The sequence below is a fragment of the Dendrobates tinctorius genome, unplaced genomic scaffold, assembly GCF_039654945.1.
Source record: "Dendrobates tinctorius isolate UK_male_01 unplaced genomic scaffold, ASM3965494v1 ptg000214l, whole genome shotgun sequence".
NCBI classification, from domain to species: domain Eukaryota; kingdom Metazoa; phylum Chordata; class Amphibia; order Anura; family Dendrobatidae; genus Dendrobates; species Dendrobates tinctorius.
This window is the reverse complement of record NW_027361881.1, coordinates 1,972,016-1,996,626: the sequence shown is the minus strand read 5'-3', so window position 1 is coordinate 1,996,626 and position 24,611 is coordinate 1,972,016. Positions and strand designations below refer to the sequence as shown.

General features: G+C 52.1%; 2 protein-coding genes across 4 annotated transcripts; one reads left to right on the top strand and one right to left on the bottom strand.

The window, feature by feature from the left end:
- Nucleotides 1–6,211: 6,211 nt before the first annotated feature.
- On the bottom strand, nt 6,212–15,142 carry EMC8 (ER membrane protein complex subunit 8). Of its 2 annotated transcripts, none has more exons than XM_073554889.1 (6): nt 14,849–15,142; nt 11,509–11,723; nt 11,097–11,173; nt 9,875–9,944; nt 9,355–9,449; nt 6,212–7,060 (listed from the first exon to the last, which is right to left on the bottom strand). In XM_073554889.1, the coding sequence occupies exons 1-6, from the start codon at nt 14,988–14,990 to the stop codon at nt 6,901–6,903; spliced, it is 759 nt and encodes a 252-aa protein (XP_073410990.1). In that variant the 5' UTR covers nt 14,991–15,142; the 3' UTR covers nt 6,212–6,900. The 2 variants fall into 2 exon arrangements, with proteins under 2 accessions (XP_073410990.1, XP_073410991.1); XM_073554890.1 differs by having other exon boundaries at nt 11,509–11,718; nt 14,849–14,987.
- A 2-nt stretch (nt 15,143–15,144) lies between these two features.
- COX4I1 (cytochrome c oxidase subunit 4I1) lies at nt 15,145–22,168 on the top strand. 2 transcript variants are annotated; one of them, XM_073554892.1, is made up of 6 exons: nt 15,205–15,279; nt 18,659–18,788; nt 18,884–18,957; nt 19,781–19,945; nt 20,714–20,845; nt 21,925–22,168. In XM_073554892.1, the coding sequence occupies exons 3-6, from the start codon at nt 18,885–18,887 to the stop codon at nt 22,059–22,061; spliced, it is 507 nt and encodes a 168-aa protein (XP_073410993.1). In that variant the 5' UTR covers nt 15,205–15,279; nt 18,659–18,788; nt 18,884; the 3' UTR covers nt 22,062–22,168. The 2 variants fall into 2 exon arrangements, with proteins under 2 accessions (XP_073410992.1, XP_073410993.1); XM_073554891.1 differs by lacking the exon at nt 18,659–18,788 and having other exon boundaries at nt 15,145–15,279.
- The last annotated feature ends 2,443 nt before the right edge of the window (nt 22,169–24,611 follow it).

Here is a 24,611-nt window from a genome sequence, read left to right as displayed (position 1 = left end):
ACATGATAAGATCCTGTCTGCAGCCACCACTAGGGGAAGCTCCCTGTATACAGAGATACATGATAAGATCCTGTCTGCAGCCACCACTACGGGGAGCTTCCTGTATACAGAGATACATGATAAGATTCTGTCTGCAGCCACCACTAGGGGGAGCTCCCTGTATACAGAGATACATGATAAGATTCTGTCTGCAGCCACCACTAGGGGGAGCTCCCTGTATACAGAGATACATGATAAGATTCTGTCTGCAGCAACCACTAGGGGGAGCTCCCTGTATACAGAGATACATGATAAGATTCTGTCTGCAGTCACCACTAGGGGAAGCTCCCTGTATACAGAGATACTTGATAAGATCCTGTCTGCAGCCACCACTAGGGGGAGCTCCCTGTATACAGAGATACATGATAACATCCTATCTGCAGCCACCACTAGGGGGAGCTCCCTGTATACAGAGATACATGATAACATCCTGTCTGCAGTCACCACTAGGGGGAGCTCCCTGTATACAGAGATACATGATAAGATCCTGTCTGCAACCACCACTAGGGGGAGCTCCCTGTTTACACAGATACATGATAAGATCCTGTCTGCAGTCACCACTAGGGGGAGCTCCCTGTATAGAGATACATGATAAGATCCTGTCTGCAGTCACCACTAGGGGGAGCTCCCTGTATAGAGATACATGATAAGATCCTGTCTGCAGTCACCACTAGGGGGAGCTCCCTGTTTACACAGATACACAATAAGATTCTGTCTGCGGCCACCACTAGGGGGAGCTCCCTGTATACACAGATACATGATAAGATCCTGTCTGCAGTCACCACTAGGGGGAGCTCCCTGTATAGAGATACATGATAAGATCCTGTCTGCAGTCACCACTAGGGGGAGTTCCCTGTATACAGAGATACATGATAAGATCCTGTCTGCAGTCACCACTAGGGGGAGTTCCCTGTATACAGAGATACATGATAAGATCCAGTCTGCAGCCACCACTAGGAGGAGCTCCCTGTATACAGAGATACATGATAAGATCCTGTCTGCAGCCACCACTAGGGGGAGCTCCCTGTAAACAGAGATACATGATAAGATTCTGTCTGCAGCCACCACTAGGGGGAGCTCCCTGTATATAGAGATACATGATAAGATCCTGTCTGCAGCCACCACTAGGGGGAACTCCCTGTATACAGAGATACATGATAAGATCCTGTCTGCAGCCACCACTAGGGGGAGCTCCCTGTATACAGAGATACATGATAAAATCCTGTCTGCAGCCACCACTAGAGGGAGCTCCCTGTCCACAGAGATACATGATAAATCTGAATTATTGTAGCCTAGGTGTAATCCCCCAGATGAGGCTGTGGACCCCCATGAGTGGGAAGAATCTGAATATGAGGTAGGCGCTGCCCACGCTGGATTTCCTGGGTTCACTGTTCCGCAGACATTGAGTTACTGCCTCGGTAATGAATGTGTGCGCCGTCTGCCAGGAGATCACTTACTGGAAAATTAAATAGAATGGAGATAAGATTCACGTTTCTTCCTGTAGTGGTAAATCCAGGTTCTGCCAATTTCCTGGGGAGACTGAGGACAAGATCGGCTCCAGCGCCTGTCGGAGGGTCGCGTACAGCACCGATTCACTATCAGTGGGGAGATGAGGGCCCCCAATACAGGATCCCCTACATCAAAGAGTGGGGTCCGCACCCTGCATCAGAGCGAAAATCGGGAGTCCCCAATACAGTACCACCGTGCAGCAGAGCAAAGATCGGGAGTCCCCAATACAGGACCACCGTGCAGCAGAGCATAGATCGGGAGTCCCCAATACAGGACCACCGTGCAGCAGAGCAAAGATCGGGAGTCCCCAATACAGGACCACCGTGCAGCAGAGCATAGATCAGGAGTCCCCAATACAGGACCACCCTGCATCAGAGCATAGATCGGGAGTCCCCAATACAGGACCACCGTGCAGCAGAGCATAGATCAGGAGTCCCCAATACAGGACCACCGTGCAGCAGAGCAAAGATCGAGAGTCCCCAATACAGGACCACCGTGCAGCAGAGCATAGATCGGGAGTCCCCAATACAGGACCACCGTGCAGCAGAGCAAAGATCGGGAGTCCCCAATACAGGACCACCGTGCAGCAGAGCATAGATCAGGAGTCCCCAATACAGGACCACCCTGCATCAGAGCATAGATCGGGAGTCCTCAATACAGGACCACCCTGCATCAGAGCATAGATCGGGAGTCCTCAATACAGGACCACCCTGCATCAGAGCATAGATCGGGAGTCCTCAATACAGGACCACCCTGCATCAGAGCATAGATCAGGAGTCCTCAATACAGGACCACCCTGCATCAGAGCATAGATCAGGAGTCCCCAATACAGGACCACCCTGCATCAGAGCATAGATCGGGAGTCCTCAATACAGGACCACCCTGCATCAGAGCATAGATCGGGAGTCCCCAATACAGGACCACCCTGCATCAGAGCATAGATCGGGAGTCCTCAATACAGGACCACCCTGCATCAGAGCATAGATCGGGAGTCCTCAATACATGACCACCGTGCAGCAGAGCATAGATCGGGAGTCCCCAATACAGGACCACCCTGCATCAGAGCAAAGATCGGGAGTCCCCAACACAGGACCACCGTGCAGCAGAGCATAGATCGGGAGTCCCCAATACAGGACCACCGTGCAGCAGAGCATAGATCGGGAGTCCCCAATACAGGACCACCGTGCAGCAGAGCATAGATCGGGAGTCCCCAATACAGGACCACCGTGCAGCAGAGCATAGATCGGGAGTCCCCAATACAGGACCACCGTGCAGCAGAGCATAGATCGGGAGTCCCCAACACAGGACCACCGTGCAGCAGAGCATAGATCGGGAGTCCCCAATACAGGACCACCGTGCAGCAGAGCACAGATCGGGAGTCCCCAATACAGGACCACCGTGCAGCAGAGCATAGATCGGGAGTCCCCAATACAGGACCACCGTGCAGCAGAGCAAAGATCTGGAGTCCCCAATACAGGACCACCGTGCAGCAGAACATAGATCGGGAGTCCCCAACACAGGACCACCGTGCAGCAGAGCATAGATCGGGAGTCCCCAATACAGGACCACTGTGCAGCAGAACAAAGATCGGGAGTCCCCAATACAGGACCACCGTGCAGCAGAACAAAGATCGGGAGTCCCCAATACAGGACCACCGTGCATCAGAGCAGTGATCGGGAGTCCCCAATACAGGACCACCGTGCAGCAGAGCATAGATCAGGAGTCCCCAATACAGGACCACCGTGCAGCAGAACAAAGATCGGGAGTCCCCAATACAGGACCACCGTGCAGCAGAGCATAGATCAGGAGTCCCCAACACAGGACCACCGTGCAGCAGAGCAAAGATCAGGAGTCCACAATACAGGACCACCGTGCAGCAGAGCATAGATCGGGAGTCCCCAACACAGGACCACCGTGCAGCAGAGCATAGATCGGGAGTCCCCAACACAGGACCACCGTGCAGCAGAGCATAGATCAGGAGTCCCCAATACAGGACCACCGTGCAGCAGAGCATAGATCGGGAGTCCCCAACACAGGACCACCGTGCAGCAGAGCATAGATCGGGAGTCCCCAACACAGGACCACCGTGCAGCAGAGCATAGATCGGGAGTCCCCAACACAGGACCACCGTGCAGCAGAACAAAGATCGGGAGTCCCCAATATGTGTATGTGAGACGGGATCCCCAATACAGGACCCCACATAAGAGTATGTGTGGATGCTGGACATAGACACAAATCAACCCTGTGTAATGCATCATTCCTCCTGTGGGGGTGCTGCAGAGGACTGGACAGTAACAGAACCCTAACAAAAAGGGTATCCTAGTAGTCTAGATACAGTATGCAGTGTAAAGCATGGTGGCTTTCATTCATATACAGAATGGGAGGAATAGGGCTAATCAACAGCACATGTGAAAAAGACTTGGGTATATTAATAGATCACAGACTAAATATGAGTCAACAGTGTGATGCAGCAGCAAAAAAAGGCAAATGCAATTCTAGGATGTATTAACAGAAGCATACAGTCTAGATCACGTGAAGTCATTATTTCCCTCTACTCCTCTTTGGTCAGACCTCATCTGGAATAGTGTGTCCAGTTTTGGGCACCACATTTTAAAAAAGACATCAACAAACTGGATCAAGTTCAGAAAAGAGCGACCAGAATGGTGACCGGTCTGCAAACCCTGTCTTATGAGGAAAGGTTGCAGGATTTGGGAATGTTTAGCTTGCAGAAGAGAAGACTGAGAGGAGACTTAGGCTATGTGCACACGTACCGGAACTCTCGCGGAAATTACCGCGAGAATTCTGGAATTCCAGTCCGCGGGAAAATCGCATTTTAAATTCCCGCGATTTTCCCGCGGAAAAACTAGCATTTTGCAAGCGTATTTAGCTTGCAAAATGCTAGCGTTCTCCAAGCGATCTGTAGCATTGCTTGGAGAACTGGTTGACAGGTTGGTCACACTCGTCAAACATAGTGTTTGACAAGTGTGACCAACTTTTTACTACTGAGGCTGCCTATGCAGCATCAATAGTAAAAGATAGAATGTAAAAAAAAAAAATAAAAAATGGTGTTATTCCTACCCTCCGACGTCCCGCGCATCCGTTCCCAGTAATCCTCTGCGAAAATGCCCGCGATGACGTTAGTTCTCGCGGGATCGCGACGTCTCGCGGTCATTCGCGATGACGTCGCGCGAATGACCGCGAGACTTCGCGATCCTGCGAGAACGGACGCCATCGCAGGCATTTTCGCAAAGGACTACTGGGAACGAGAGCGTGGAGAGAAGCGGGAAGGCTGCGCGGGACGCCGGAGGGTGAGAATACAATATTTTTTATTTTTAAATTCTATTTTTTACAGGGATATGGTACCCAAAGCCCGGAGGACAGTCTCCCCTCCTCCGGACCGTGGGTACCATCCGCAATTGTTCTGCTTACTTTCCGCATGGTGTGCACAGCCACATGCGGGAAGTAAGCGGAACAATGCATTCCTATGGGTGCGGGATCGCCGCGATTCCGCAAATTAATGAGCATGCTGCGGTTTTTACCGCGAAGCGATTCCGCCGCGGTAAAAACCGCAGCATTAGTACAGCATTGCGGAATCCCAGAGGAATGCATGGGATGCTTATTTTTCGCGTTTTCGCGGCAAAATTGCGCGGTTAAAACCGCCGCGGAAACGCGAAAAAAACGCCACGTGTGAACTCAGCCTTAATAGCTGTCTACAAATATCTAAAGGGCTGTCACATTGTAGAAGGATCATCTTTATTCTCATTTGCACAAGGAAAGACTAGAAGCAATGGGATGAAACTGAATGGGAGGAGACACAGATTAGATATTAGAAAAAACTTTCTGACAGTGAGAGTGATCAATGAGTGGAACAGGCTGCCACGAGAAGTGGTGAGTTCTCCTTCAATGGAAGTCTTCAAACAGAGGCTGGACAGACATCTGTCTGGGATGATTTAGCGAATCCTGCTTTGAGCAGGGGGTTGGACCAGATGGCCCAGGAGGTCCCTTCCAACCCTACGATTCTATGATTCTAGGTCCACAGTCTGGAGATTCTAACAAGAGCAACCGATGTTCCTCCTGTTTTGCTCTTGCTATTACTTATCAGCCTCTATGCAGCCAGGAATGGGTGATAACAGAGAGCAATAGAGGACATTCACCCGCCTGGTCAGACTATTGACCGCTCTGGATCCTTTTATATTGCAGCTTTCTCCCTTTTTATATTAAGTTATAGTCACCTCCAGAGCTGCATTCACAGTTCTGTCAATTGTGTGACACAGACTGCATTATACACGGAGATGTGGCCACACTTCTTACTGGAAACAGTCAGCATGGCTGTGATCTGACAGGTCTGTAGTGCAGAAGGGGCAGTGACATCAGAGGTCAGGGGTGACTGCACTGCTGGCAATAAGCTCCGCCCTTCTATCAGTCATGTGATCTAACAGCTGTACTCCCCATGATGCTTTGCTTTTTTTTCCACAGGATAGCGGCCGGATTCATGACCCTGACGGGAGTGTGGCCACAACGTGAAGTGATTCAATCATTTCATTAGTACCATACTGAAAGTCAAAAATTAAAAGTGGAGTTTCCCTTTAAGGAGTCAGGTTCTTTGCAGCAAGCTGTAAAGAGAGATGTCTGCAGTTTACGATCTGATACAGAAGTGCAGAAATTACAGAATTTTGTAAAGTTTTATTAATATTCTTCAAACACAACAAGAAAAAGAGAAAACATGAAAGTAGAAAATCTCCAAATTAATGTGCAAAGTCCGACAGAAGAAATCAGAGGTTCAGTGTGAGAGGAGGACGCGAGGGGCTCCGGACCGGAGACAGATACGAGGGGCAGACGCCGACGCCCCGGAGGAGAGGTAAGAAGAGCAACTATTCACTGACAGGCAGCGGGGGGTACAGTGATCATCATGTACCTCTGAGTACGGAGGGAATAGAGATACAGCAGCCATTTACAGACACGTCCTGTGACGATACAAGAAACGCGCGCCGGGGCCGGCAGCGTGCACTGAACTTCTCCATGACGCTCGCCTTCTGCAGCCTTAATAGAATTAATTCTCTGTTAATAGAAACAAAAACCACAATATAGAAAAGGAGGCGGGGGGCTGCAGTACCGGGCAGCGGGGGCTTCAGAATGGGGCTGCAGTACTGGGCAGCATAAGCGCCAGCCTCTAGGTGGTGGACGGACGGCACTCGTGGGCACCCGCCGCTCGGGATTCCCGTCCCTTGATTGGAACCGTTAATATGTCTGTTCAGAGGTAGGATCCCGCCGGCAGCAGGGATGGTGGTCACCACACTGTCTACATTCGGCGGTCATCTTGCATAGCGTGGGCCGGCGGCAGCTCCTCTGACCTTAGCATAGATGGATGATAGACTTATTGATTTCGGGGTTGGCCCAGTCGTTACGTAAGTCGTCTAGGTGGCTGTCGAAATCCACCAGGGCTTCATAAGAGCGGCTGTCCATGAGAGAAGCCGTGATCCGCTGAGCTTCCGGCCAGTCTTCAAAGACATCTCTGGGGAGACATGAGAACAAGCCTCAACGCACAAGGCAGCACCCCAACATCATCACACCCCCATCACGTGTCCATGCCTTATAGTGACAAGCAATATGGCCCCCCCCGAGCGTCCCAGACGCGGCTGCACCATGATACACCCCCCAGTATCACTACAGGATGTGGGCTATCACCCAGCTCTCCAGGGTGCAGATATGGCGGCACAGAGGACAGGGGGAATATTCGCCCCTCTGGTGTCTGCGCTTAGACTCTGACATTCCCATGTAATTCATATACATTATTATATGCGGTTTATGTGTCGGCTCCATTGTTATTAGTGATAAATCAAACTCTATAATCAGCTGTAGCCGCAGAAGAAGAACAACTCCTATCATTATGGCACGCCGGCTAACTGCTACCACTCTGATGTATGTATAGTATCCGTCATCTCTGCACATGTGCCGGTATGTCGTCCGTCATCTCTGCGCATGTGCCGGTATGTCGTCCGTCATCTCTGCGCATGTGCCGGTATGTCGTCCGTCATCTCTGCGCATGTGCCGGTATGTCGTCCGTCATCTCTGCGCATGTGCCGGTATGTCGTCCGTCATCTCTGCGCATGTGCCGGTATGTCGTCCGTCATCTCTGCGCATGTGCCTGTATGTCGTCCGTCATCTCTGCGCATGTGCCGGTATGTCGTCCGTCATCTCTGCGCATGTGCCGGTATGTCGTCCGTCATCTCTGCGCATGTGCCGGTATGTCGTCCGTCATCTCTGCGCATGTGCCGGTATGTCGTCCGTCATCTCTGCGCATGTGCCGGTATGTCGTCCGTCATCTCTGCGCATGTTCCGGTATGTCATCAGTCATCTCTGCGCATGTTCCGGTATGTCATCAGTCATCTCTGCGCATGTTCCGGTATGTCATCCGTCATCTCTGCGCATGTGCCGGTATGTCGTCCGTCATCTCTGCGCATGTTCCGGTATGTCGTCCGTCATCTCTGCGCATGTTCCGGTATGTCGTCCGTCATCTCTGCGCATGTTCCGGTATGTCGTCCGTCATCTCTGCGCATGTGCCGGTATGTCATCAGTCATCTCTGCGCATGTGCCGGTATGTCATCCGTCATCTCTGCGCATGTGCCGGTATGTCATCCGTCATCTCTGCGCATGTGCCGGTATGTCATCCGTCATCTCTGCGCATGTGCCGGTATGTCATCCGTCATCTCTGCGCATGTGCCGGTATGTCATCCGTCATCTCTGCGCATGTGCCGGTATGTCATCCGTCATCTCTGCGCATGTGCCGGTATGTCATCCGTCATCTCTGCGCATGTGCCGGTATGTCATCCGTCATCTCTGCGCATGTGCCGGTATGTCATCCGTCATCTCTGCGCATGTGCCGGTATGTCATCCGTCATCTCTGCGCATGTGCCGGTATGTCATCCGTCATCTCTGCGCATGTTCCGGTATGTCATCCGTCATCTCTGCGCATGTGCCGGTATGTCATCCGTCATCTCTGCGCATGTGCCGGTATGTCATCCGTCATCTCTGCGCATGTTCCGGTATGTCATCAGTCATCTCTGCGCATGTGCCGGTATGTCATCCGTCATCTCTGCGCATGTGCCGGTATGTCATCAGTCATCTCTGCGCATGTTCCGGTATGTCATCCGTCATCTCTGCGCATGTGCCGGTATGTCATCCGTCATCTCTGCGCATGTGCCGGTATGTCATCCGTCATCTCTGCGCATGTTCCGGTATGTCATCCGTCATCTCTGCGCATGTGCCGGTATGTCATCCGTCATCTCTGCGCATGTGCCGGTATGTCATCCGTCATCTCTGCGCATGTGCCGGTATGTCATCCGTCATCTCTGCGCATGTGCCGGTATGTCATCCGTCATCTCTGCGCATGTGCCGGTATCACTGATCAGCACTGTTTCCACTGCTTTCAGTACATGGCGGCAGCAGAACGGTGACTTCGGTGCCTCCGCCGCTCTCCCTCTGGTTGTATGGACGCCCGTCCTGCGATTCTCTGTATTACGGACAGTGACACTTTTCCTTATTTCACTCCTTTTATGCTCCGATCTGCACTTTATCGCTCTGTTACAGATATCACACCCGGCTTCTATCACCCCACTTATCATTGTACCGGCCCTCATCGTTGCCTCTTGGCCCAGATTATTGGGAGCAGTTTTGCAGATTTTGTTTTTATGGTTTTTAGCTGTTTTTCTATCAGATCATCTTCAATGAACGATCGTACAGTCACTGATGGCGGAGCAGCAGGTTCTGCAGGGGCCACCGAGTCCGGTACCTCCTGTGGATACTCACTCGTGCGGGTCTCTCGCTTTCCACCTGCTGTCATGGCTCTCATACACATGGATGGAAGGGAGGATACAGTCCACGGAGAATTTGGCGTTGTCCACCTGCAGGACACACGACAGAAGATGCGGCGTTAATGCAGAGAATATCTACGGACACTGGGGGGCGCTGCTCCACCAACAATAAAGAGACCCTGACTGGACACGATATGAAGGAGACTGGGCGCCAGACCCCGATCTACAGCCCCTCTCCCCATATAATGCTCCACCGCACCTCCAAGGAATTCACAGGCTGCCCTTCCTTTACATAAAGCTTCCACTGCAACGGACCCCCAGTGCCCACCACAACGGGCCCCACCTTTTATGTAACAGTTGCTGTCCCCCTCCACGTAGGATCTCGCTGCCGGATGCTTCTGCCCCATATCACACCCCTCTGCTCTCACACTGCAGAGCTACCTCCCACCTCCATAGCCCCCAGTACAGACCAGATTAGACCCCTGCATAAGGCTGGATAACACACATTTCCTTACCATTATTAGGGCGGCGTCGCTGCACCCATCTGCGATCCGTGAGGCGATTCTCTCGGCGACCAGGTTCAGACTGAAACACAGAAATAAGTAAGCGGAACTCACCATGGCAGCTTGGAAAGTCCTTTATTTCAAGACTCATCTTAGATGGTAAGGTGCAGAGGGGTGCGGGGAGAGAGGACGACGGCTGTTTCACGTTACCACACTTCAACGGGTCTGGTCATTTTCCCGGAGTCCATCACACAGGAAACCATGGACCTGCTGGGGGCTCTGGCCTTTCACAAAATGTCGGCAGAGCCCCCCTGCAGCACTGCCAGACACCCCTGCAGCACCAGACACTCCCGCAGCACTGCCGGGCACCCCCTTATCCCAGCTTGCGGACTGCAGCAACGGTACTGATAAGGTATATACGCATTATAAGACGCACCCCCATTTTCCCCAAAAATTTGGGGCAAAAATAGGGCGTGATATAATCTGAAAAATACAGTATTCGCTCAACTCTAGTTGTGTTGCAGCCAATGGCACAGGGATCATTTCCCGGGTAGAGGGATTAATGGAATCAATGACATTTCAACAACTTACTGATGCAAACATAACAGCATCTGCAACAAAGAGGAAGGTGAAAAGAGGAAGAGAATGAGGAAGAGGATGGCTGCTACTAGTGGAGAATGATCCTACACACACGTCACAATCCACAATAGACGAATACAAAAGGGGCAAGCTGAAGCTTTTACAATGCCCCTCACAGTCCCCTGATCAGAACATCATTGAAAATCTGTCGCTAAACCTCAAAACAGCAGAGGATGGAAGACGACCCAGGAATCTCACAGAACAGGAAGAATTTTCCAAGGAAGAATGGAGGAAAATCCCTCACACAAGAACTGAAAGACTCTTGGCTAGGTATAAGAGTGTTTGCAAGCTGTCATACTTTCAAAAAATGGGGCACTACTAGGTACTAACCAAGCAGGATGCCCAAACTTTTGTATCGGCCCATTTTTCTTTTTGTAACTTTTAAACTGTAAAAGATGAAAATATATTTTTTGCCTAAAATACAAAGGAAATGTGTCATCTGTAACTTTAGGCCTTTTGGATTATTTCATCTTCAGCTTGCAGCTTGTCTGTTCACAATAACAGTCATTTTGACCAGGGGTGCCCAGAATTTTACCCGCCACCGTGTATCAGTCATGTGACTGGTGGAGGGTGATGCATCTGGCGCAGCACTGACCTGTTGTCTTTCAGCCGCTCGTTCCCTTGATAGTAGCCGGCGATCACGTAACTGTTCTCTTTACACCACGTGTCGATCTGCGAAGGAACATGGCGACAGAGCGATTCAGCGAGAACACTACACCAAGATGGGACTGTGAGAACCGACACTACAGCCCCCCGAAAACCAAACTATTACAGATCCGGGGGGGATCTCTACACACAGGAACACCCCGAGCAAAAAGGAACGGAAGAAAATCTGTGACATCGTCTGCAGGATCTCTGATCGCCGTCAGTGAATGACAACATTTATTGCTTCCATCCAGTAATAATAAAGCCCGGCTCACCTAGCAGAGCGGAGGGTCGTTACAATGTGTCAGCGGAGTCAGTAACACCACCGACACACTGCACCGCAGAGGTGAGCGGCTTCTTACCAGCGTCAGCGCCACCTCCAGTACCGGGGACAGAGCGATGGTACCATGGAAGAGCGGGATGCAGTCCACGAACAGGACCTGCTGCTGCAGAGCCTCTTTACGCTTCTGCTTCTCCGCAACTAACACGCCATTCACAGAGCTGGCCGGGTGCTTGGCGCCGTGCAGCATCATCTTGCAGTACGCTTGTGTCGTCAGCTTGAAGGCGGGCATCTTCTCTGCGGGAAAGGAAAGAAAGTAGATAATGGGGGAGACAGAGGCAGAGGGCGGACGGAGGACGGGAGGGAGGAGAGAGCGACTGAGGCCGGGGAAGAAGAAGAAGGAAGAAGGAAGGAAGAAAGAAAGAAGGAAGGAAGAAGGATGGAAGAAGGAAGGAAGAAGGATCGAAGAAGGAAGGAAGAAGAAGAAGAATGGAAGAAGAAGAAAGATGGAAGAAGGGAAGAAGAAAGATGGAAGAAGGGAAGAAGAAAGATGGAAGAAGGGAAGAAGAAAGATGGAAGAAGAAGAAGAAGAAAGATGGAAGAAGAAGATGGAAGAAGAAAGATGGAAGAAGAAGAAAGATGGAAGAAGAAAGATGGAAGAAGAAGAAAGATGGAAGAAGAAGAAAGATGGAAGAAGAAGAAAGATGGAAGAAGAAGAAAGATGGAAGAAGAAGAAAGATGGAAGAAGAAGAAAGATGGAAAGAAGAAGAAAGATGGAAAGAAGAAGAAGGGAAGAAGAAGAAGGGAAGAAGAAGAAGGGAAGAAGAAGAAGGGAAGAAGAAGAAGGGAAGAAGAAGAAGGGAAGAAGAAGAAGGGAAGAAGGGAAGAAGGAGGAAGAAGAAGAAGGAAACAAGAAGAAGGATGGAAGGAGAAGAATAGGAGAAGAAGAAAGATGGAAGAAGAAGAAGAAAGATGGAAGAAGAAGAAAGATGGAAGAAGAAGAAGGGAAGAAGAAGGGAAGAAGGGAAGAAGAAGGGAAGAAGGATAAGAAGAAGAAGGTTGAAAGAAGAAGGATGGAAGGAGAAGAATAGGAGAAGAAGGAGAAGAAGATGAAGGGGAAGAGGAAGAAGAAGAAAGAAGAATGGAAGAAAGAAGAAGAAAAAGGAAAGAAGGAAAGAAGAAGAAGAAGAAGAAGGAAAGAAGAAGAAGAAGAAGAAGAAGGAAAGAAGAAGAAGAAGAAGGAAAGAAGAAGAAGAAGGAAAGAAGAAGAAGAAGAAGAAGGAAAGAAGAAGAAGAAGGAAAGAAGAAGAAGAAGAAGGAAAGAAGAAGAAGAAGAAGAAGAAGGAAAGAAGAAGAAGAAGAAGAAGGAAAGAAGAAGAAGAAGAAGGAAAGAAGAAGAAGAAGAAGGAAAGAAGAAGAAGAAGAAGAAGAAAAAGAAGAAGAAGGAAAGAAGAAGAAGGAAAGAAGAAGAAAAAGAAGAAGAAGGAAAGAAGAAGAAGGAAAGAAGAAGAAGAAGAAAAAGAAGAAGGAAAAGAAGAAGAAAAAGAAGAAGGAAAGAAGAAGAAGAAAAAGAAGAAGGAAAGAAGAAGAAGAAAAAGAAGAAGAAGAAGAAGAAAAAGAAGAAGGAAAAGAAGAAGAAAAAGAAGAAGGAAAGAAGAAGAAAAAGAAGAAGGAAAGAAGAAGAAGAAAAAGAAGAAGGAAAGAAGAAGAAGAAGAAGAAGGAAAGAAGAAGAAGAAGAAGAAGAAGAAGAAGAAGAAGAAGAAGAAGAAGAAGGAAAGAAGAAGAAGAAGGAAAGAAGAAGAAGAAGGAAAGAAGAAGAAGGAAAGAAGAAGAAGAAGGAAAGAAGAAGAAGAAGGAAAGAAGAAGAAGAAGGAAAGAAGAAGAAGAAGGAAAGAAGAAGAAGGAAAGAAGAAGAAGAAGAAGAAGAAGAAGAAGAAGAAGAAGAAGAAGAAGGAAAGAAGAAGGAAAGAAGAAGAAGAAGAAGAAGAAGAAGGAAAGAAGAAGAAGGAAAGAAGAAGAAGAAGGAAAGAAGAAGAAGAAGGAAAGAAGAAGAAGAAGGAAAGAAGAAGAAGAAGAAGAAGGAAAGAAGAAGAAGAAGAAGAAGAAGAAGAAGAAGAAGGAAAGAAGAAGAAGAAGGAAAGAAGAAGAAGAAGAAGGAAAGAAGAAGAAGAAGGAAAGAAGAAGAAGAAGGAAAGAAGAAGAAGAAGAAGAAGAAGAAGAAGAAGAAGAAGGAAAGAAGAAGAAGAAAAAGAAGAAGAAGGAAAGAAGAAGAAGAAAAAGAAGAAGAAGGAAAGAAGAAGAAGAAGAAGAAGAAGAAGAAGAAGAAGAAGAAGAAGAAAAAGAAGAAGAAAAAGAAGAAGGAAAGAAGAAGAAGAAAAAGAAGAAGAAAAAGAAGAAGGAAAGAAGAAGAAGAAGAAGAAGAAGGAAAGAAGAAGAAGAAGAAGAAGAAGAAGGAAAGAAGAAGAAGAAGGAAAGAAGAAGAAGAAGGAAAGAAGAAGAAGGAAAGAAGAAGAAGAAGGAAAGAAGAAGAAGGAAAGAAGAAGAAGAAGGAAAGAAGAAGAAGGAAAGAAGAAGAAGAAGAAGAAGGAAAGAAGAAGGAAAGAAGAAGAAGAAAAGAAGAAGAAGAAGAAGGAAAGAAGAAGAAAAGAAGAAGAAGAAGAAGGAAAGAAGAAGAAGAAGGAAAGAAGAAGAAGAAGAAAAGAAGAAGAAGAAGAAAAGAAGAAGAAGAAGAAGAAGAAGGAAAGAAGAAGGAAAGAAGAAGAAGAAGAATGGAAGAAGAAGAAGGAGGAAAGAGGAAGAAGAAGAATGGAAGAAGAAGGATGGAAGAAGGATGAAAGAGAGAGACAGAAGCTGGGAAGGAGGAGGAGAGAGACGGAGGACAGATGATGACGGTGTTTCCCTGGTTATCGTGGTCCGCACCGTGTTACATTGTGTGACAGGACAATATGTATCAGGCTGGGCAGAACTACAACTCCCAGCATGCACTCAGCCATGGGCTGCCAGGACTGGTATCTAACAGGAGAATGTCGCCCTGTGCTCCCCACCAGAGAGCTGCAGGATTTCTCTGCAGAGACGCTGATTCCAGCGATGCGTCACTTACTGGGCTGCTGGCTGCAGTTTATCACTACCGGACTCTGTATTATTATCCTGCCTCCACCAGTGACTGACAGCTTCCTGCCTATGCACAGTGCAGGCAGTCAGAGGGGGCGGGCTAGACCCGGCAGCAGGTTACTGGTGCTCCAGTGATCATCTCCTGCTGATAACCCTACAGCAGCCGCCCAGAGAGTGTCAGCCCCGGGTCCTGTGCGGCTCCGGAGCACTGAGGCCGGTAAGTGGCCGCTCAGGGAGGACGTGTTGCTGGAGAATGGGAGATGACCGGCAGCAGCGGTACTCCCCGGGGCCCCGCACGGCGCCTCCTCACCTCCAGGCTGCTCCCGGTCCTCTCCGCCGGCTCTGCACAGTCTGTCACCGCGAGAAGCACACAGCCGGAAAGCGAGAAGCCGGCGGTCGCGCGCGGAGCACTGCCGTAAAGTGATTCCGATCACGTGGTAGCGAGGCGGCATGCGGCCGCCATTGTTACTGCGGGCAGGGTGATGACTCTGGTGTGTGGGCAGCGCGGTACAGGTGCCGGTGACCCCCGAGAACAGCGCCGCTGCCAGTCACGTGACGCCGCGCCCCCCGTCACCCGCCGACGGCCGGATACAGGCGGTGTGCGGCCGAGGGGCGGGGCTACGTGTGGAGTCCTCCAGGACGTCCCGGCGTGCAGTGCGGCGGTGGGCGCCGCCTCCTCTGTGTCCTCACTGCCGTCTCGCTGGTTCCGGTGTCCTCTCTGTTCTTGGCACAGGCGGTGAGGTGAGTAGGGAGCGGGCGGAGGGGCCGCGGTGTGCCGGCAGCTCCCTGTAGGCCCCATTACTGGAGAACTACAGCTCCCAGCACTCACGGCTGGCCGGACATGCTGGGAGCTGTGGTGCCCCTGCTGCACTAAAGACCTTGGCCTCGGGGGACATTAATGTTTTGTATTTGTGGCTAAAAATGTTTAGATTTTTTATTTTTTTGCAATTGTGTTGACTAATGTCACTGTGTGGCCATAAATCAGCGCGGGGGTGTGGACGAGAGTGCGGGGGCGTGGACGGGGGTACGGACGAGAGCGCGGGGGTGTGGACGAGAGTGCAGGGGTGTGGACGGGGGTACGGACGAGAGTGCGGGGGCGTGGACGGGGGTACGGACGAGAGCGCGGGGGTGTGGACGAGAGTGCAGGGGTGTGGACGGGGGTACGGACGAGAGTGCGGGGGCGTGGACGGGGGTACGGACGAGAGTGCGGGGGCGTGGACGGGGGTACGGACGAGAGTGCGGGGGCGTGGACGGGGGTACGGACGAGAGTGCGGGGGCGTGGACGGGGGTACGGACGAGAGTGCGGGGGCGTGGACGGGGGTACGGACGAGAGTGCGGGGGCGTGGACGGGGGTACGGACGAGAGTGCGGGGGCGTGGACGGGGGTACGGACGAGAGTGCGGGGGCGTGGACGGGGGTACGGACGAGAGCGCGGGGGCGTGGACGGGGGTACAGACGGGAGCGCGGGGGTGTGGACGAGAGTGCAGGGGTGTGGACGGGGGTACGGACGAGAGTGCGGGGGCGTGGACGGGGGTACGGACGAGAGCGCGGGGGTGTGGACGAGAGTGCAGGGGTGTGGACGGGGGTACGGACGAGAGTGCGGGGGCGTGGACGGGGGTACGGACGAGAGCGCGGGGGTACAGACGGGAGCGCGGGGGCGTGGATGGGGGTACGGACGAGAGCGCGGGGGTACAGACGGGAGCGCGGGGGCGTGGATGGGGGTACGGACGGGAGCGCGGGGGTACAGACGGGAGCGCGGGGGTACAGACGGGAGCGCGGGGGTGTGGACGAGAGTGCAGGGGCGTGGACGGGGGTACGGACGAGAGCGCGGGGGTGTGGACGAGAGTGCAGGGGCGTGGACGGGGGTACGGACGAGAGCGCGGGGGTGTGGGCGAGAGTGCGGGGGCGTGGACGGGGGTACGGACGAGAGTGCGGGGGCGTGGACGGGGGTACGGACGAGAGCGCGGGGGTACAGACGGGAGCGCGGGGGCGTGGACGGGGGTACGGACGAGAGCGCGGGGGTACAGACGGGAGCGCGGGGGCGTGGATGGGGGTACGGACGGGAGCGCGGGGGTACAGACGGGAGCGCGGGGGTACAGACGGGAGCGCGGGGGTGTGGACGAGAGTGCAGGGGCGTGGACGGGGGTACGGACGAGAGCGCGGGGGTGTGGACGAGAGTGCAGGGGCGTGGACGGGGGTACGGACGAGAGCGCGGGGGTGTGGGCGAGAGTGCGGGGGCGTGGACGGGGGTACGGACGAGAGCGCGGGGGTGTGGACGAGAGTGCAGGGGCGTGGACGGGGGTGTGGACGAGAGCGCGGGGGTGTGGACGAGAGTGCGGGGGCGTGGACGGGGGTACGGACGAGAGCGCGGGGGTGTGGACGAGAGTGCAGGGGCGTGGACGGGGGTACGGACGAGAGCGCGGGGGTGTGGACGAGAGTGCGGGGGCGTGGACGGGGGTACGGACGAGAGCGCGGGGGTACAGACGGGAGCTCGGGGGTACAGATGGGAGCGCGGGGGTGTGGACGGGGGTACGGACGAGAGCGCGGGGGTACAGACGGGAGCGCGGGGGCGTGGACGGGGGTACGGACGAGAGCGCGGGGGTACGGACGAGAGCGCGGGGGTACAGACGGGAGCTCGGGGGTACAGATGGGGGTGTGGACGGGGGTACGGACGGGAGCGCGGGGGTGTGGACGGGGGTACGGACGAGAGCGCGGGGGTACAGACGGGAGCGCGGGGGCATGGATGGGGGTACGGACGAGAGCGCGGGGGTACAGACGGGAGCGCGGGGGTGTGGACGGGGGTACGGACGAGAGTGCGGGGGCGTGGACGGGGGTACGGACGAGAGCGCGGGGGTGTGGACGAGAGTGCGGGGGCGTGGACGGGGGTACGGATGAGAGCGCGGGGGCGTGGACGGGGGTACGGACGAGAGCGCGGGAGCATGTGGGGGTGTAGACAGGAGTACGGATGGGAGTCATTCAGTGTGAGCTCGCTGAGAGGTCCTCAGGTGAATCCTGCAGCAGAATGTGAAGTCTGTAAAGGAGAAATGATGCCGCGCCGGTGGCTGCCGATGCCGCGGTCACTTCCTCCTCTCCTCCCTGTGGTTACATCTCATGTGGTTGAGTAATAAGCGTGTTACTGTGTAGCCTTAAAGACGCAGTGACCGCTCCCCTCTGATCTAGTGATGAGCTGAGTATACGGGGGCCTGTATTACTTGGGGACCTCCTGATCCTGCTTGGGCTCTGCTCTGCATTCTGACCTGTGAAAGGCACCGCGACCTTGTAGATAAGGTGACCTTCATGGTGGATGCTGCAGTCTGGAGCTTCTGCACATCGTCCTTATGATGGAGCTTTGTGTGCAGAGACGTGACTCCGCTCACCGCTCTGCAGCATGAGGGTCGGGGGTCCTAGAATGTGACCATAGTCCTGAGTGATGTGAAACGGCTGACCAGCGCATCCAAATAGAAGCCAGGTGTGTACAGGTGCTTACTATGGGCAGCACGGTGGCTCAGTGGTTAGCACTGCAGCCTTGCAGCGCTGGGGTCTTGGGTTCGAATCCCACCAAGGACAACATCTGCAAGGAGTTTGTATGTTCTCCCTGTGTTTGCGTGGGTTTCCTCCGGGTACTCCGGTTTCCTCCCACATTCTAAAGACATACTAATAGGGAATTTAGATTGTGAGCCCCATCGGGGACAGTGATGATGATGTGTGCAAAACTGTAAAGCGCTGCGGAATATGTTAGCGCTATATAAAAATAAAGATTATTATTATTATTATTACTAAGCATAGCCATATGTAACTAACAAAGCTGCACTCTGTAGCGCTATTTATTTTGCTCATTACATAGCACCATTAATTCCACAGCGCTTTATAGACATTATCACTCTCCCCATCGGGGTTCACAATATACATTACCTATCAGTATGTGTTTGGATTGTGGGAGGAAACCGGAGACCCCGGAGGAACTCACGCAAACTCCTGGCAGATGTCCTTGGTGGGATTTGAGCCCAGGACCCCAGCACTGCAAGGCTGCTATGACATGCAAGCATGAAATATAAATTGCATTACTGTTCTAGAAAGTTAATAAATTCATATTTCACATATTTAATATTTGCATGCTCTAGAGTGCAGCTTTAGTCGTTGGTCAATAGTCCTCAGTGAGAGGGCCACGGATTCTCCTGCTAGTTCAGCACTTGGCAGCTCCTGAGGATCTGAAGTCCCTGGGTGGTGGTCAGCAATCTGCACATCTGATAGGTCAGCAGTTTGGGCGATGCCGCATGATATGTCTGAGTGTGATCATGTCTCCGTCCAGCACATGTAATAACTGGTTATCTCTCTTGCTCCTCTAGAATGCTGTCTTCACGAGTGCTCAGCCTGGTTGGGAGGAGGGCCCTGTCTACCTCCACTTGCCTGCAGGGTCATGGTACGTGCTGTCCGTCACAGTCCGCGGTTATTCATTGCCCGTCTGGTAACGTCATGGGTAGCGCTGATGTGCCCGAAGGCCGGTGGCTCGTCTCTGATCACCACGTATGTGGGGGAATGTCAGCTGGTAACTCTGCATTGTCACAAGACAAAAGTGACCCTTAAGTAAGACCTGTTGCCATAAATAGGTAATCTCTGCGCCTGGAGTGAAAGGTGCTGATCCCCGGGATCCAGGGTTGTTTTTTTCTTATTCTTTCTCCTCTCCATTTTTGTGATGTGGCTCCCTGCATGCAAAGCTAGTATTTTTTTAAGTCAAAAGGGCGTGGTGTTTAGCCCTTCTCTAGGTGTCTTTTTAGCACCACACCCAGTTGGTGAACAGACTAGATTTGCATACAGAGACCAGTGGAGAGGAGCAGAAACAAAAGCAATGCCGGATTCAGGGAGAACAGCGACATTTCCACCAGGTAAAGTAAATTACCAGACTTATTTATGGAAAGTGACAGGCTTTGCCTGTAGTAGATGTAAATTAGGGGTCAGAAAAGACCCCCATTGTCCTCCGGGAATAACGTAGTGAATGTATCCTGCAGTAATGCGGCAGCTGCGTCAGGTTCAGCTCTGCGCTATCCTCCCACCCATGAACCCAGGTGTAGTGTTCATAAAACAAGGCTGTAATCCAGACCTGTACGGTGACACCGGAGTGTGAGACAGAACTTCAGCCGGTGCTGTGATCCTCGCTGCAGTATATGCAGCAGATATTCGGGCCGGTAAGTCGCCGCGTTGTCTAAGCGCTACGACTAATGTCACTGTGTTTCTTGTCTCTGCAGCCAGTGTTACTCTTCCTGAATACACCCTCCCCAAATATCACGACCACCGCGGCGTTCCTCTGCCTGAAGTCTCTTTCCTGGAAAACCTCACACCGGAACTGAAGGCTCTAAAAGACAAAGAGAAGGGAGCGTGGGTGTCTCTCAGCGCTCAGGAGAAGGTGCAGTGTGAGTAGCTGCAGCTATTATGTCTCTCGGAGGAGTTTCTGATTAGAAGAAGGGGCGCGTCTAAACAGTAGAGTCTGGAAGTGCTGAGCGGCCATATTTCGTGCATACTGGCGGCCCCACATTCGGGAGGGTCCGTATTTATTCTAGGTGGCTAGGCTGAATTGGGGACTCCCATGTAAACTTATATTTACATCACCTATTGTCACACATGAGAAGATGGGTGCCGCTTGGAGGCGGCCGGCAGTTTGTGGGGGGGATCGCTTGGAGGCGGCCGGTGGTTTGTGGGGGGGATCGCTTGGAGGCGGCCAGCGGTTTGTGGGGGGGGGATCGCTTGGAGACGGCCGGCGGTTTGTGGGGGGGGGATCGCTTGGAGGCGGCCGGCGGTTTGTGGGGGGGGGGGGGGGTCGCTTGGAGGCGGCCGGCGGTTTGTGGGGGGGGGGGGGGTCGCTTGGAGGCGGCCGGCGGTTTGTGGGGGGGGGATCGCTTGGAGGCGGCCGGCGGTTTGTGGGGGGGGGGGGGGTCGCTTGGAGGCGGCCGGCGGTTTGTGGGGGGGGGGGGGGTCGCTTGGAGGCGGCCGGCGGTTTGTGGGGGGGATCGCTTGGAGGCGGCCGGCGGTTTGTGGGGGGGGGGGGATTGCTTGGACGCTGCCGGCGGTTTGTGGGGGGGGGGGGGGGTCGCTTGGAGGCGGCCAGCATTTCATTGAGCACATATTCGTGCAATTTCTGAGCTGCTTATTGAAGGATTGTAATAGTTGATACCTTCTGCCAGTGTACCGCATCAAGTTCAACCAGAGCTACGCTGATATGAACAAGGGATCAAACGAGTGGAAGACTGTTCTGGGTGGCACGCTCATCTTCATCGGCCTCACTGCCCTCATTATCGTGTGGCAGAGGGAATATGGTAAGTGATACAAAAGCAGGTGATGCTTGTCCTTACATGTTGCTGCACAGGTCCCTGCTGTCTAACTTCGTGTCACCCACCCAATCTGTCAGATTTGGCCTGGAGGGACGCTCTGCAGCACAACTATTCCCATGCAGCATTAGTGGGGTATTACTGAATTAATTATGTAAGGATCTGGGGGGGGCGGCACACGATTTCCCCTTGTGCAGGCTGAGGGTGTGAATGTGGATGCTGTGACCATGTGGTGATAAAGGGGGCCTCATACTACAGATTTTCTGAGGATTCTGAACCTTAGATGCCAGATTATCCACATTTTTTTGCACCTACTTAAACATGTAGGATTACATTCCCCGATGGCACCCGGCTCCTTCGACTCCCAGTTTTCCGCCCCTTCTTACTGTATCTGAGATCTAGGGCCTCGCTGTACTCTCCCGGCCCTTACATGGCAATGAGGTACGGAGAATGGGTGTCCCTGTGAACTGTTTACAGTGTCGGTATCTGGCCTCCTTTATCCCCTGCAAGCGGCCTCCATTCTTTGTATAGGATTTCCCTGTAGTATTACACAATGATGCATCGTCAGCCATTGCCTCTGCTTTCTTTTGTGGGTCCAGGTCCCCCTTTGTAAAACATTGCCGGTATCCGGCGTACTACTGTCACTTATGTCAGTCCAAGCTGGGGGATATCTCGCCAGTGACCACTCCTAGGTGCCGGCGGCTCTTTCTCTGGAGGCTAGAGAATAAAGCGACAGATCTGGGAGGACAGAGACGTGACTGCATATGAGCCAGGTATAGACCTGATACTCAGGACGGCCTCAGATTCATTGCCGTGTGATAATTGTCAGCTTGCAGTGAGTGAGACTCCGTGCAATTGTGACAAACCTTCAGCTGTGGGTAGTATTGGCTCTTGGCACGGTTTTCTTTAATGTTCCCATTCATTGACAGGAAGCAGAGATCCTGTGGGTTAAAAAACTTGTTAGAAAGTTGTAAGATTTTTTTTTTCTTGAGTACTGTGTGTATAGAATGTGATGGACGTGTGCCTTGGGAAGCAGCAGGTAATTGACCTCTTCCCGTCTGTTCTAGTCTTCGGGGAGATCCCACACACTCTGTCTGATGAATGGGTCGCCATGCAGACCAAGAGGATGCTGGACATGAGGATCAACCCGGTGGAAGGCTTCTCCGCCAAATGGGACTACGACAAGAATGAGTGGAAGAAATGAGGCGTCCGTCCGGAACCTCGTGATCTGCTGTGGTCCATTCACAACAATACCTCATCACTTAATTGCTGGAACATTTCCTGTTACAAATAAAATGCTGGTTTACTTGACGCTGCCGTTCTGTTGTTTCTTCCATCCTGATGATGAGATGAACGTGGGTCTTGTTTAGTGATGTTTATACCAGTGATGGTCGGGCCGGACCCCCTGCACAACGCAGCAGCCACCTCTGACCAGTGACCACCTGTAAATCTGAGTATAATGGTGGTCACTACTCGGAAGCCCCCCATGTGGTCTCATGGCGACATCACATACTAGCAGCTGAGACTCGGGGTGTGTGCTCTGCAGCATCTCTATAGAGCCACTGTGCGAGGTGTCCACCTAGTACCTGGTGATGTACTCTGTGTCGGGGAGTGTAGCTGAGCAGTAGTGCAGTCTAAAGCAAGTCTTCAGCACTACCCTGTAGTGCCGGCCCCCTACTACTGCACCCGACACATGGAAATGCAGTGTGTGACGGGTCACAGAGCATGCCCACAACACTCACCCATAGAAATCAATAGCTGATGTCACAGCTCACCGCTGCATGATGACCATGCCCACAACACTCAATCATAGGAATCAATAGCTGATGTCACAGCTCACCGCTGAATGATGACCATGCCCACAACACTCAACCATAGGAATCAATAGCTGATTTCACAGCTCACCGCTGCATGATGACCATGCCCACAACACATAACCATAGGAATCAATAGCTGATGTCACTGCTGCATGCTGACCATGCCCACAACACTCAACCATAGGAATCAATAGCTGATGTCACAGCTCACCGCTGCATGATGACCATGCCCACAACACATAACCATAGGAATCAATAGCTGATGTCACTGCTGCATGCTGACCATGCCCACAACACTCAACCATAGGAATCAATAGCTGATGTCACAGCTCACCGCTGCATGATGACCATGCCCACAACACTCAACCATAGGAATCAATAGCTGATGTCACAGCTCACCGCTGCTTGATGACCATGCCCACAACACTCAACCATAGGAATCAATAGCTGATGTCACAGCTCACCGCTGCACTGATGACCATGCCCACAAAACTCAACCATAGGAATTAATAGCTGATGTCACAGCTCACCGCTGCATGATGACCATGCCCACAACACTCAACCATAGGAAACAATAGCTGATGTCACAGCTCACCGCTGCTTGATGAGCATGCCCACAACACTCAACCATAGGAATCAATAGCTGATGTCACAGCTCACCGCTGCATGATGACCATGCCCACCACACTCAACCATAGGAATCAATAGCTGATGTCACAGCTCACCGCTGCATGATGACCATGCCCACAACACTCAACCATAGGAATCAATAGCTGATGTCACAGTTCACCGCTGCATGATGACCATGCCCACAACACTCAACCATAGGAATTATGATGTCACAGCTCACCGCTGCATGATGACCATGCCCACAACACTCAACCATAGGAATCAATAGCTGATGTCACAGCTCACCGCTGCACTGATGACCATGCCCACCACAATCAACCATAGGAATCAATAGCTGATGTCACAGCTCACCGCTGCACTGATGACCATGCCCACAACACTCAACCATAGGAATCAATAGCTGATGTCACAGCTCACCGCTGCATGATGACCATGCCCACAACACATAACCATAGGAATCAATAGCTGATGTCACAGCTCACCGCTGCATGCTGACCATGCCCACAACACTCAACCATAGGAATCAATAGCTGATGTCACAGCTCACCGCTGCATGATGACCATGCCCACAACACTCAACCATAGGAATCAATAGCTGATGTCACAGCTCACCGCTGCTTGATGACCATGCCCACCACACTCAACCATAGGAATCAATAGCTGATGTCACAGCTCACCGCTGCATGATGACCATGCCCACAACACTCAACCATAGGAATCAATAGCTGATGTCACGGCTGCACTGATGACCATGCCCACAAGACTCAACCATAGGAATCAATAGCTGATGTCACAGCTCACCGCTGTTTGATGACCATGCCCACCACACTCAACCATAGGAATCAATAGCTGATGTCACAGCTCACCGCTGCATGATGACCATGCCCACCACACTCAACCATAGGAATCAATAGCTGATGTCACAGCTCACCGCTGCATGATGACCATGCCCACAACACTCAACCATAGGAATCAATAGCCGATGTCACAGCTCACTGCTGCACTGATGACCATGCCCACAAGACTCAACCATAGGAATCAATAGCTGATGTCACAGCTCACCGCTGCTTGATGACCATGCCCACCACACTCAACCATAGGAATCAATAGCTGATGTCACAGCTCACCGCTGCATGATGACCATGCCCACCACACTCAACCATAGGAATCAATAGCTGATGTCACAGCTCACCGCTGCATGATGACCATGCCCACAACACTCAATCATAGGAATCAATAGCTGATGTCACAGCTCACCGCTGCATGATGACCATGCCCACAACACATAACCATAGGAATCAATAGCT

Excerpts from the sequence above, each read along its gene's own strand:
- COX4I1 (XM_073554891.1), top strand. The coding sequence starts at position 18,885 with ATGCTGTCTTCACGAGTGCTCAGCCTGGTTGGGAGGAGGGCCCTGTCT. Across the intron at positions 18,958-19,780 it reads CACTTGCCTGCAGGGTCATG|CCAGTGTTACTCTTCCTGAA; the intron begins GTACGTGCTGTC and ends TTGTCTCTGCAG. Across the intron at positions 19,946-20,713 it reads CGCTCAGGAGAAGGTGCAGT|TGTACCGCATCAAGTTCAAC; the intron begins GTGAGTAGCTGC and ends ACCTTCTGCCAG.
- EMC8 (XM_073554889.1), bottom strand. The coding sequence starts at position 14,990 with ATGCCGCCTCGCTACCACGTGATCGGAATCACTTTACGGCAGTGCTCC. Across the intron at positions 11,724-14,848 it reads GGACCGGGAGCAGCCTGGAG|AGAAGATGCCCGCCTTCAAG; the intron begins GTGAGGAGGCGC and ends CCTTTCCCGCAG. Across the intron at positions 11,174-11,508 it reads TGGAGGTGGCGCTGACGCTG|ATCGACACGTGGTGTAAAGA; the intron begins GTAAGAAGCCGC and ends GTTCCTTCGCAG.